General features: G+C 38.6%; 1 protein-coding gene across 6 annotated transcripts in view; it reads left to right on the top strand.

Annotated features, from left to right (window-relative positions):
• LOC121931279 (ankyrin repeat domain-containing protein 26-like) overlaps window positions 1-13971 on the top strand; it is a 608870-nt gene that overhangs the window by 570808 nt on the left and 24091 nt on the right. For all 6 annotated transcript variants that reach the window (XM_042468842.1, XM_042468846.1, XM_042468840.1 and 3 more), the window contains 10 exons: window positions 52-85; window positions 1044-1185; window positions 4573-4786; window positions 5475-5658; window positions 9762-9908; window positions 10745-11701; window positions 12175-12327; window positions 12657-12832; window positions 13023-13116; window positions 13633-13710. In XM_042468842.1, coding sequence (XP_042324776.1) covers window positions 52-85; window positions 1044-1185; window positions 4573-4786; window positions 5475-5658; window positions 9762-9908; window positions 10745-11701; window positions 12175-12327; window positions 12657-12832; window positions 13023-13116; window positions 13633-13710 — 2179 coding nt within the window. The remainder of the gene's footprint in view (window positions 1-51; window positions 86-1043; window positions 1186-4572; window positions 4787-5474; window positions 5659-9761; window positions 9909-10744; window positions 11702-12174; window positions 12328-12656; window positions 12833-13022; window positions 13117-13632; window positions 13711-13971) is intronic.

Raw genomic sequence — 13971 nt, 5'->3', positions numbered from 1 at the left:
ATTGACTAGAAATACTCTTGTATTATCAACATTTTTTTCTTTATTTTCTAGACGTGCAGCCAAACCTGTGAATGAAAAGAAAAAGGTATTGTAAAATATTTGATTTAACTTCTGAACACATGTACAGAAGTGTGACAATTGTATTTTTACTAAATTTTGAAGCAAAAAAACCCACAGTGGCTCAGTTCAAGTATGACATGATTGGTCAAGTTTATTAATCATCCTTTGAGCCAGTGTCTAGATTGACAAATGATGGTTAGTAATTAACAGGCAAATGGTATAATGGTCAGGTGCATTTTGCATATCTGCTGGATGAAAGATGGTTGGAGATGTTAGAAGACCTTCTGGCATAGTGGCAATGAAAATCTGATCAGTACTCCCTGAAGGGTGCCAAGCTGGCAAGTTCTCTGTTGTTCTGCTACTTAGGCATAACCAATCATTTTTAATGTAGAAAAACTTGTCATGTCATTTTCTCAGAAAGTCAGAATGCTTTTGCAGTAACTTCTAGATACTTTTTACAACTGGAAGCAAGCTAAACCATGGTAAGCTTATATATTTGCAGCCAGATCATGATTTACATCTAAACAGGAGCCTTCTTTATATGATGAAGAAAGTGGGGCATGCCTGCTAAGCATACCCTTAGTAGAATGATGATAGATACAGGGGCAGACCTGCTTTTTTCTCTCATTGTATTTAGTCCACACATTGAGTTGATCAGCATGAAAACAGGTTACAAATCATGTTTTCATATGATACCTGAATTAAGACAGTGCTACACTCTTGTAATCTGAATTATGGGTTAATTTATTTAAATTATTTAATTATTAATAAAGAATCCAGTTCTAAACTAATTAATTATTTGCTGTTAATACTTACCAATTTATGAATCATTAATTGTTTAACCTTAAATAATTGTTTATTAAATTTCTTAAATCCTTCATGCCAAAGACCCTTTATACATTGTATGGATTAAAAATTAATTATAGAGTGGGGGAGGAGATATAATGGTGCTTTACTCTGCTTGATTATATATTGTTTCACAGATCCAGAGAAGAATGGGTATTACAGTTGATTTTGATGATTTAACACAGTCTTCAGATACAGCTACAGAGGATCTTGAATTGCCTGCTACAATCACCAAAGAAGCTATGATATTGATAGAGCAACTTAGTTCGGATAGTAAAGGTGAACTCACTGTTTTCCAAACATAATGATTTTGTTCTGAAAGCAATATGAATAATAAGAATGTATGAGTGGAATCTCTTAGTAACTTATGCAGATATAATCACCAGTTCTGCCAACATGGATACTTATGTAAGAAGTGAATCAATTTTAAAAAGCTGTTGTCTGTAGTGTTGCATAGAAATAAACAATGCAGAGAATGAAGGTCAAACATTTCCACCAGTTGGTGCCTTTCCTCTTCTCTGTCCCTAAACAGTACTTTCATCGTGATCTATTTTTAAAATATGTCATATTCCTATATTTGCACGCTCACATGATAGCTATAGGCAACAAATATTTGCCTACAAGTTGTTAATTAGCTGAAGGGGGAGGCATGGAATTGTCTTACCTGCCTTCATCTCCAAAACAGATGAGCTTAAAAAAACAGATTCTGCGTGGCTTGGGTGCATAACGATTACATTATGCACACCCCCAACCTGCGGAGAAGCTGCACCAAGGTTGCACCAGGGCCGCCTAAGGTGGCCCAAATAGAATCAGATCTTTTGTGCTTTTTGCTACGGTCCATTCAGGACCGTGGCAGTAGGTGCCCTCAGGGCCGCAGTGTATGGTTACCAGATCCCCGGGACGATCGGGCCAGGAGCGACTTCTGGCTGCTCCTTTCCACCCAGCTGTTTTGCCCCAAAGAAAGTGAGCAGGCTGACAGAAGAAGGAAATGGTCTCCTCGTTACCAGGTATAGAAGTGTAACAGCTTATTGTGGAAAGGCAGACTCCTATCTGCCAATCTCTGATAAGCAAGTAAAACACTCTTTTTGCAGACCACTTATTTTGGTTGGTTTTTTTACAAGGCTATTCTACTGATATTTCAGGATTTTTAAATTAAATAATAATTGCTGCTTGATACTAAAATATGGTAAGCCTTCATGTAGTCACCTTGCAAGAGCCTCTCCAACCTGATATTTTCTGGATGTTTAGGTGGGCAAAATGTGCCCCAAAGTATGCATGTAGCCCCTAAACCCCATGTTTGTGGCCTCTGAAGCCCCGCAGCTTTAATTTTTTTTAAAAAAAATTCCCCACTGATTTTGGGGACAAGTTTTCATCTGAAATGTGACCAAGTCAGCTAAAAAACAGGCAGATGTAGTCTCAGAGTCTCCCCAGCAAAAAAGATTGGCCCAAAAATTGTCAAAATGACAACTGGAAGTGATATGAACACACTTCTAGTATATCAAAATATCAGATACACAGCGCTGTAAGTAAATTCTGGACTGTTAGCTATGCATGGTGGAAACAGAAGTCCAAGCATCCTAGACCTAAGGGCTGCCTGATAATACACGGTAAAATTAGAGTGCTAAAGTTACTAAAACTAATAATAAGTTGAGAAACTCATAATGTGTTTAATGGATTTGCAGATGTATGAAATGATTGCAAACAGTAGTCATGTAATATAACACTTTATATGCATTAGAGGAAGGACTTACAAAATGACAATTCAGAAAACATGAAGAGCAGAATACAGGGAAAGAAGACAAATGCAGTGTGGAAAGTCAGGCAAGGATGATAATAATTATAGCTCTAGTAACAAATTCTCTAAAATCCCATTCTATGCTTTTCTTTTTACTCTACAAATCCCATTCTCTTCTTTCATTTTGACTATGATCAAATGTTATTGATATTCCTTTGCAGCACAGTTCATTTTAGCTCCTCTGTCCCACAGACAAAGCTGTAATTTATTTGTTTTAATTTTTATTAAAATATTTATATCCAGCCTTATACCTGAAGATCTCAGGATGGTTTAGAATAAAATCAATTTACCGCAATAAATAACCTTTTTGTTGTTCTTTTACTTGTAATAATTGTAGAGTGATGGCACTATATAAATTGATGATAATGATGATGATATTAAAATATGTTAAATAATTTATTTATTAAAAAACAGACAATTTAAAGCCAGCTAAAACAATTTAAAATAGTACCAAAATGTGCAATCTGGAAGGAATCAGTTATCCTTGAAGACTTTAAAAAAAAAAAGACATGTTTTGACCAGACTGTTAAATGATATCAGTGTTGTTGCCAATTGGACCTCCAAGGAAAGGTATTCCACAACAGGGTGCCACTGCAGAGAAGGCCCTCTTCCATGTTCTCCCACAGTATATTACCCCTACCACTAGAATGCAGAGGAGGCTTCCTCCAATAGACCTTAATTCTCAGGCATGCATATATAAAGTGAGGCCCTTTCTTGGGACTTCTACTCACCTCACAGCTGGCACTACCGGTGAGGACTTCAACCTACCCCTCCTCTTCTACACAATGTGAGAGCTTCTACTCAGTCCCACCTCTGATACTAAATATGAGGAACTCTTGTCCCACAACTATGACATAAAATGTGAGGACCTTCTAGATGCTCTTGTGGTTCATGTGCGAGACTTCATTTAATCCCACACTTGCATAACTTCTGCCACCACAGAAACCATGTGTCTGAAACCAAGTATTGCAATATTTATGTAGTGTTCTCAGAGGAACAAATGTATAATCAAAAATAATTTATAATGCAAACCTAACTACTTAACTCTCACAGCACTCATGTTCCTAACTGACCTCAGTCTAACTAATCTCTCCCTCTCTCTGACCCTAATTCCTAACATCTCACTTTCAAATTCCTAATGTCAACAGACACCTTTCTCTCTCATTCTGTCTGTCTTACACACCAGCATTTGAAAAATGCCATCATTCAGCCAATCATCAGTCACTCCCACATTCCATGATCTCATCTGCACTCAACAGATCCTTACCTTTATTACATATACATTCATAACTATATTTTACCTTAATTTCTCTAATAAATACAACTATTTTTTACAAAGGTCCATAGCATTATATGCTCTCTCAAATATCAAGGTTTGGGGCTTTAAATGTTATCACCACCAACTTGAATTCAGACTGGAAGTGTATCAGCAAGCAAGTGCAAGATTAATCCTTTATGTGTACTGAAAACAACACATGTTGGCTTCTCACACTAAATCTCTGGTATCTTTTGTAATGCATGAAAAGACCATTACCTGAATCTCAAAATATTTATAGTGTACTACACATATGTTGTTGCTGAAGTTTCTGTGTGCATGATTCTCTGGTTTGATGTAGTGTTGGCAAAAATACAAGTATTTCCTCAACATGTGTGCAGATCTACTCTAAACATCATAGTCATTTTTATTTATCAGGAATTCTATCTGTCCTTCACCCCTCAGGAACATAGTTACTATGTTGTCTTTCCAAAAAAACAGGAACTATAGCAGGATTTCAGATGTCATCTCTGTGTTGGCCTTTCAAATAAAATATTAATATTTGTACAATGTTTTTGAGTAAGTTCCTTAATGTGACAATATTTTTCCAAAACAGATTCTGTAAACATCTTAAAACTAAGAAATATTTTCCATGGATATGAACGCTTAATTGAACATGAAAAAGGGTGCTATACTCATCTTTCAGGAAAAGTGAAAAAACTTCAGAATGAGAAAAAGGAGCAGCAGAGTATACTAGAAGAAATGAGAGAGTTGAAATCTATACTGGATCAGCAGCAACTAGAACGAGAAAGTGATATCAGCAGCCTCAAGTAAGAACTCTTCCATTCTAGTACAAGATTTACTGCTTTTTAAAAAATATGAAAAGGGGACTGAAAATAAAGTGACACAGCAATATTGATATTTTGCTATTAATTTAGAGCTGGTCTGTTTCACCCCTAACTTCCCTCCTTCCACTTTTTTCTGTCTGTCTGATAACTATTCACACTGACTTAATTCTGCCCCTCTCCCATTTAGTCATTCTCCAATAAGGTTCATTACAATATGATGTGACTGTACTGTGCAAGGATGTAAACATAAAAACAGGAATGAGGAACATGTCCTCCACATACTTTTTGGATGACCACACCCATAAATTCTTACTCTTGACTGTGCTGGCTGAGACTCTTGGCTGGCCAACAGTATCTAAAAATCATAGGTTTTAGCTGCTAACCCCAGTATTCTTATGTTTCCAACATAACCCAGGGCTAATTTTGTTTGCAAACCATGTGTGTGATGAAATGAACAGCCTTAAACATGTCTCTTCCATCATTCTCTTCAGCATGCCAGTCTCATCCTCAGTGTCTGCACTTCTAGACTCCCCATTTTATAGATTTCCAGTCATATGATTGCCCTCACATGTAGTTCTATATGTAAAGACCATTATGTGGTCATGGGAATCTAATACAAGATAGTGGGAGCAGTTCTAATACATAACCATATTTAATGGTTAAATCCCAGGTTTTCTTTGAAACAAGAGGAGGAAAAGAGAATGAGTGCTGAAATGCTGTATGAAAAATCCCAAGAACAGCTAAGGAAGAAAGAAGAGCAATACTGTAAACAAGTGGAGGAAAAGCAACAGATTGAGTTAATGCTGAGAAGTTCAGAAATGGAACTGAGAACATTGAGAAATCATCTGAAACAGGTTAGATTAAATTAACACAGATTGTCATTAAAGGATTTGTAGTAATGGCTCTCTTCTTCCCTCCTAGATGAACTTGAAATGTGATATTGTGTTTACTGATAAATAAGTACCATCTATTCCAGTATGACTTACTTCTGTATAAATATCATTGGGACTTAATACTCAGAAACACAGGGGTGAAACAGATGGACTGTGGCAAGAAGTGGAAAAGATCCACTCCTTTTTGGGCCGCCTTAGGTGGCCTCAGTGCAGCTTCTTCATGGGTTGGGTGCATGCATCATGTAATCACCACACTGCCAAGCCACACTGAAGCCAGCTTTTTAAGTCCGTCTGTTTCAGGCCATAAATGTATTTGTAAACAATGTAGAATTAAATGTGGGGGTGGGGGGTGGAATCAGTACTTGAATTCTGCTAAAGGAGGTGGTTTGGGTGTATCTCTTCAGTATCTTCTACTCTGTTTCTATTTCTGTCTGCCCAGCTGTTGTCTGTGTGGCTAGAAATTCAGTAATGTTATCTTCCAAGCAGGATCTCCCTCTCTTTCTAGTCTCCCTGTTTGGCTCAACACACACACCCGTGACACACATATCACACATGGTGTGGTCAGATACTCACTTCGATGAATCAGAGTTCCCATCCACCCTTGATGGTCATTCTCATCTGTTCTCCTCACCTGCAGGCTAGTTTCCATTGCTAAACTGGTCTTGCCATCTCATTTCCATATCCAATGGCTATGTCTTTGTCCACAAATGACCATCGTTAAAACTGGAGTTACTACTTCATTTCCATACTCAAAGGATTTTGAATTTGAATTGACATTCTCAGATACCAATGGCTTCCACCCCACTAAAAGCATCTGAGGAAGTAGACTGAAGTCTATGAAAGCTCATGTTGCCAACTTCTTTCTTTCAGTTAGTCTCTAAGGGGCTACAAGATCTCTCTATTATACTGGCCCTTATCAGATGAGTGTGGAACTGGGGGTCTTCTGCACTGGGCGATTCGAATTCGCGTTATTTCGCAAAGTACTGTCATACCTGGGAGTCCTTCCGCATTGGCAGGATTCAAATTGGCCAATCCGCATTCGCGCGAAGTGCATTCAGTGCAGAATGTTTTGTCACACCGGTGCTCAACATGAGGATTGGCTGATTCGTATCGGCCCCCTCGCACATGCTCAGTGGTGCCCTGCATGGGTTTCGACCTTAAACGCTTCCGGGGTGAAAGGGGAGGTCACGTCATGACAGCCCGGTAAACAGCTGGAGAGCCAGCTCATGCACATTAACAGTCGCGATACAACGTGCCCGTTACTGTTTCCTCTCTACATTCCTGCTTGGTTTTAACGTTACCATGACCTTCCCTTGCAACAAATTAGCAATGCCCAGTTCTACGTGTGTGTGTGTGTGAGTGTGTGAGTATGTATTCTGGGGGGGGGGGGAGGGGCAGTTCCAGCGGCTGTCAAAGAGGCTGGATGGCCGTCTAAGTAAATGGGGATGCTTTGAGTTCCTCCTCCTCCTCCCGGCTTGGGATCCAGCCTGGGCTGCATCCCAGGCAGGGAACAGGCGCGGGGCCGCTAGAATCGCGGCGATCGCCGCCGTTCCAACGGCCTCCTCCTCCTCCTCCCGGCTTGAGAGGCAGCCTAGGCTGGCTCCCAAGCCGGGAGGAGGAGGAGGAGGCTGCCGGAACACGCGATTCCAGCGGCCCCACGCTCTTCCCTGCTGGGATGTAGCCAGGGTTGCCTCGCAAGCCGGGAGGAGGAGGAGGAGGCCGCTGGAACCCCCCCCCCCACCCCCGCTTCCCTAGAACCGGCAAGAGGAAAGACCCACCGGAAGTAAAAATTGGAATCTGGGGGTCTTGCGATGGAATTCAGGACTGGGTAGTCACACCAGACCCATTCGCACTGAGATCGAACAGAGCCCCAATCCAGGATATCGCCAATCCCCTTATCAGCACACTGGCCAACACGCTCCAAAAAGAGGAGCCAGTACGCATTCAGTTCGGCAGCTCGCGCATTCACGTGAGTGCGGATTGGGCCATTCGAATGCTGGTATGATGGTATTGTGCGAAATAACGCGAATTCGAACCACCCAGTGCGCATAACCCCCAGTTCCACACTCATCTGATAAGGGCCACTGATATATTTCATGGACTCCAGTCAACTTCAGAACATGCATCTGATGAAGTGGGCTGGAGTCCATGAAACCTCATTATGAAATATACCCTTCTGAAAACTGTTAGACTCTGTGTGTGTCCAATATTTTTTTTTTGTCCAAGTCCAACAGCCTTCATAACTGCTTTAAAACTTAACACATACCCTGGGCATTGTCAAGATCAAAAAGAGCACATGCTCCAAAGTGGTTTCTTCTGACTCATTCCCTGCTGAAGTAACTCTAGTAAGAGTCATAAAGGAAGGCTTGATCCTGTATCTTTTGGATGGATGGTCTATACACATTGAACTACATGTAAGGGCACTCATATGACTGGAAATCTATAAAATGGGGAGTCTAGAAGTGCAGACACTGATAGTGTAGTGACAGAGCATCTGCTACAAAGGAAATGCCATGGCTCAAGCCTGGAAACCCTGATCCATAGATGTTCTGATCTGGCATGCAAGAAGCTCAGCATTTTTCACATTAGAGATAAGACTTTTCCTTGCCCTAGTAGTGAAGGGGGCTCTTCTCCTAACACTGCCCCTGTCAGTACTTGGAAACAGAAGAGGGCTTGCTTCTCTTCTCCAGATCTCCTATTCTTGTTTCAGTGCTGACAGAGGTTACTTGTTTAAGCTACTGGGGCAGGAAAAGGACTTCTCTCTAGTCTGCAACAGATTTGCAGAAAAATTTCTAGTAGTTAAGAAAAGCATGAATGGTGTGATGGCCACACCTAGTTTGAGTGCTGGCCACATCTTTGCTTGCTTGTGGCCCCAAATACTCCCAGTTTCTAGTTTAGGTCTAACCTGCTTCTTTGTTTTTCAGTGTCCAAAATGGATATATAAAAGCAATGAGCAAATGTCCGAAAATACCTGTCCAGAATTAAGGGATTGGCAATATCATAGGTTTCTACTCAGGAAACCACTGGGAATGTCTTTTCTTTTCTGTTGAGTGATTCCTTGTCCAGGCATTTGACATACTCTTTCCTTTTGACATACTCTTTCCTTTTGTGTACCCCACCTCAGGTTTCATTTTGTATCAGGCACTGATAATAATAGTGATGAGGAATGGCTTAGTTGTTTATTTACTACCTACTAAACTGATCGACTCTTAGTTGAGCTTGTTAATATTTTCAAATATTCAGAGTTGGGAATGACTATGAAAAACATTGACCTCAAAAACTGTGTTGTGTGGCCATTGTGCATCTGCAAGGGCCACTTGTTTTAGAATGAAGCCTGTTATATGCAATAGATTTTCTCGTAGAAGTGTTGTCAGCAGGTTTCTCCAAAATGATTGTTTTCTCCATGTCTCTACCAGCTGTCAACACTACCATTGACTTCACTGCATTTTTTAAAATAATTTTTTGAGATGGAAGGGAGATCAGGGTGATTTCTATTTCCATGCCCGGGGGGATGGGGGGGACTTTATAAAAGACAGTACTCTTTCTTTACCAGTTCTTCCTATCCAGAAATCCTAGCTATTACTGTTAAAGAAATTACTGTACCTCCCTTCAGTTTGCGAATGATGGGTACTTATTGTTAATATTCATTCAAAACTTGCAAAAAGGAAATGTTCATAGCCAGACATGCGGTGCTTTTTGGTTAGAGACACAGGGGGCCTCTATTTCTGCTCTTGTCTCTATTTCTGCTCTTCTGTGCTGGGTGTGATCTGGGTAACTGGGGAGGAGACTAGAAGCAGAGTAGTTTAAGCTCTAATTGGTGTTGTGTCAATCCTGGCTAGCTGTAAGTGGCAATGGGACACAATCCAGCTTTGGGACTTTATAGTAAGGAACGAGTTCATCATTTCATTCCCTTTCCCCCCACTATTTTTCTCTTCACCATACATGTGTGTATGTGTTTCTGTATTTATTTATTTATTTGCCAGTGCAGAAAACAAAAGTGTATGCTGTTTTATAAGGTGTCTTGGGCATTTTGGTTGGCTATTCATATTGAGATGTTGTTATAGGTTGAAGAAGAACGCAATGAAATACAGCAACAACTATCTCAAGAACAAAATGTCCGAGTTCTGCAAGAAGGTATTTTGAATACCCATCTCTGGAGAAAGAAAGATTTAGAAAAAGAATCAGATAAAGTAACAGCAAAACACTCAGAGGTATCCATTTTGTTAGTAATAAAGTGTGTTAAACACAAGTATGGTTGTTGTTTTGTAATTTCGTCACATAGAACAGAACAGAATAGAACAGAAACTTAGGTGGTTTCTGTAGTGTAATTTCGGTTTCAGTAGTGTTATATGTTTTATATGGAAATTTCTTGCAGGAATGTCTAAATTGTGAGTTTGCATTCTTTAACATTATATATATATATATATATATATATATATATATATATATATATTAAAAAGCAGAGTAGTTGGGGTTCTTTGAGATAGAGGCGAAACAGACTGCCCCAAAGGCTTCAAGCCGCCCCGACAAAACTGTATTGGGGCCAGGGCAACTGCATGCTGCAGGCCAATCCACCTTTCTGCCAGTTGACCAGGAAGCAGAAAAGAGGTGCTCCTTTTTGCACCAGCAGAAAGCTGGCTTTTTCACCCCACTATGGTGGGAAGCCGCTTTAAGGTACTCTGGTGGCATGTAGCATATAAGTACCGTACCACTGTCTTGGGGGCATACATTGTCTAGCCAGCTTTTTATGCCACTCTGTTCCTGCCCACATAGTTTAGAATGTAGTTTTCAGTATGTATAGTGCAGATATATGCTCCAAATGTAATATGTTAAAAGAGACTATATGTAAATTAAAGCATTGACATTTAATTTAATTCATTTGTGAAAGGATGAAAAGGTTAGGGAAAGAGGTAAACTTAGAAAGAGAATCCATAATGCACACATTATGAGATCTACAATGTAGTTCTTCAAGTATGATTAGGAAAAGAAAATTGAAGACTTCTGAGCCAGTTTTAATTAACTGTGTTTTTTTGCTTGTGAATCACAGATGAGTGACAATTATGACCAAGAAAAAGAACTGTTACACAAAAATCAAATACTCCAAGATGAACTTGCTGTATTACGTTTAGAGCTTGACCGCATAAGAGTTCACCATCAGGATGAAGAAAGTAAATATTTAGAAGAAAATGAAGCTTTGAAAGAAAAAACAGAAGAACTTAAAAAAGAATTGAAACTGAATGAAGATGCTTTGACTCAAACAGTTTTTCAATACAACGGTCAGATAAATGTATCAAAAACAGAGGCTGCAATGATAACATCCAAATTAGAACATATGAAAGAACATAAAGAAAGACTAGAAGTGGAACTTGATTCATTTCGTTCTCGTTTGAGTTCTGCTGTTCAAGAACTTGAACGGTGCCAGACATCAAAAAATGATGTTGAACGAGTGCTGCAACGAGAGCGGGATGAATGGATTCGTTTAAAAGACAAGCTGAATCATGATATATGTACTCTACGAGAAACTAACACCACCATGTCTCAGCAGTTAACTAAAGCTGAAAGTAAAGCTAATGGTCTAGAAAATGAACTCCACCATGTAACACACAGTCTCAGAGAAAAGACCTTGCTCTTAGAAAGTTGTCAAAGGGATCTGAGTCAGGCCCAATGTCAAGTGAAAGAACTTGAAAATGCACGGCAGGCTGAGAAGGATCAAATGAACAAATACATTGTAAAACAGGATTCTATGCAAGAACGATTAGCACAGCTCCAAAGTGAAAATCTTTTACTTCGTCAACAGTTTGAAGATTTTCAAAATAAGAGCATTATTAAAGAAAAGGTAGTGACTGATGTCCAAGATAAATTCAGTGATATTTTTAGTAAACTGCGAGTCGATACTGAAAAGCAAGTGCAGCTGGTGGAAGAGAGAAATAAAGAATTAGTTACAAAATGTAATAATCTAAGGGAACAAATTCTTAAATATGAAGCAGAAAAAGCTGATAGAGAGGTAAGTACAATACATCCCACCAGTGCATCTTTAAGCATTGAAATACTAGTGATGTAATTACTTTTTAAGTAGCAGAGCTCAGGTTGTGTCCAGACTGAACATGGGAGATAATGATATTCCCTAACTTCACCTTCACATAGACATCATCCTTAAGTGTTACCATTTTTGATGGTGCACTATGTAAGATGGCAGCATGTGTTGATTTTGTATGTAAAATACTATGCAAAGTAATTTTCTAGATCTATACAATTTGTGTAGATAGCTATCTCACTGTCCACTTTATAGTGAGTACCATGTATTGTCCATAGTTTCAGCTGACATTAATTGTGAAAGATGTATATCCATTTTGAACAGTATTTGTGTTTTAACACTCTTGAGAGAGGATGTTTGTGCACAAGCCCCGGCTCTATTTAGAGCAAAATAGTTGTGTTTAATTTGTACTGCCTATACTTCTATGAAAATTCTTTTGTCAGAGTACAATAAGGCAACTACAACAAGAACTCGCAGATTCTCTTAAAAAGCAGTCCATGACAGAAGCTTCACTAGAAGTTTCAACACGTTATCGTATTGACTTAGAAGAAGATAAACAGCAACTTCAAAAGGAAATAGAGAGAATGAAAGCAAAGGTATGGTTGGAATAATTAATTAAGTACTGACTGATTTACAGTCTGCTGCTTGAAGTTGTTTTGTAAATACTGCTTGTTTTGGTGGTATAACTTAATAACACCCAGCGTTCAACGCCACAGAGCTTCCCCACTGTCCCCTATATCCATAAAATTGGCTAAAGAGAATCCTGCATCAGGATCAGATGCTAAATTTCATCGTTTCACCAGAATATCTTGTTTCTCATACTTCATTGCAGCTTATTTTATAGTACCTGGAAAAAAGCAGATGGGCATTTGCATTGATTCTTTTAGCCAGCAGTATTGTACATATGTTGTTTTTGTTGTTACAGCTCCAAGAATCAGAAGAGCAGTATTTTCAGTCAGAAAGATGTGTTCATAACTTTAAAAATGCTTTGGATGCTAAGGAACATGAAGCAAGTGTGGCATCTCAGAAATTAAAAGACCTACTGGTAGCATCATCAGGTGCAAATAATGCTATAAAACAATTGGAAGAACATGTACAGAGGTAATACAATATTCCCCATGTCATTAAATTGTATATGTTAGTATGAGACAGACATGGAAAAAATAAATACAAATATAATGTATAGTACTGAAGTAATATGTTATGGAGATTAACAAAAATATATAAATTAAGTACAATTTAACTGCATTGTGTGCTGTTCTGATATTTTTGGTATGTGACCTGTTTTAAGGCTTGAAATAGAAAATGCAAGATTAGAAGCAACAACCAACCAACAGACCAATCGAATTGAGATACTTCAGAAAGACCTGCACAATAATTCCTCTGTAAGTCAGACTTAATATTGTTGGGACAGTTGATAGGTACGATTTTATCCATTTGACTCTTTTAATTTATCCTACATTTTAAGACTTAAAAATTCTGGAGCAAAGTAATGTCTAGAGTACTTTTGAATAAGTTTTTCTATAACTTCAGGTTTGAAGTTTTCCTTTACCCATGTAAAACTCCTTCCTTAGGGAAATGAGGATAGCTCCCTTCTTACTGCCTTTCCACGTTTTATTCTGATAGGCTTTTATAAATTGACTGAAAGGGACTCTTAATGGTATGCGGTCTTATTGATTTGTACCCATCTGTTTTTAATGGATTTTTGAATTGTTTTATTTCTATGATTATTTAATTATATTTTTAAATAACCTTGATATTTTGTAGGCTACCTTGAAGGTATGTATTAGGGAAAAGGAGGAATATAAATTAATAAAATAACTATAAAATAATAATATTTTGAAAGTGTACCTTTTATGGAATTCTTACAGACCTATTTTTGTTTATTATTTTGGATACAGGTTCACAATCATCTTGAGGAACTGATAACTGGCCTGCAAACAGCAAAAATCAATTTGGAGGAGCAAATAAGTCAACAGGTATACTAAAGATTTCTGATATATTGATAAATTTGTCTGTGATTTAGATATATTTGTAATACTGAAGTAGAAGGATTTTTTAAGATAAGGGAAATTGGCATTCATGAGATGGCCGGAGGAGCAATGCACTATGCATGGGTTTTCCCTCATGCCAACCGGGTCTACAGGAGTTAACATTATTTTACTGTTTTTTCTGTTAAACTCCTGTCCTCCCCAGCCAGTTTACAGTGGTACCTCGGGATACGAAATACCCAGGTTACG

The sequence above is a fragment of the Sceloporus undulatus genome, chromosome 5 (genome assembly GCF_019175285.1).
Source record: "Sceloporus undulatus isolate JIND9_A2432 ecotype Alabama chromosome 5, SceUnd_v1.1, whole genome shotgun sequence".
Classification (NCBI taxonomy): domain Eukaryota; kingdom Metazoa; phylum Chordata; class Lepidosauria; order Squamata; family Phrynosomatidae; genus Sceloporus; species Sceloporus undulatus.
The sequence above is the reverse complement of the archived record's forward strand: the minus strand, read 5'-3'. Positions and strand labels throughout refer to the sequence as shown.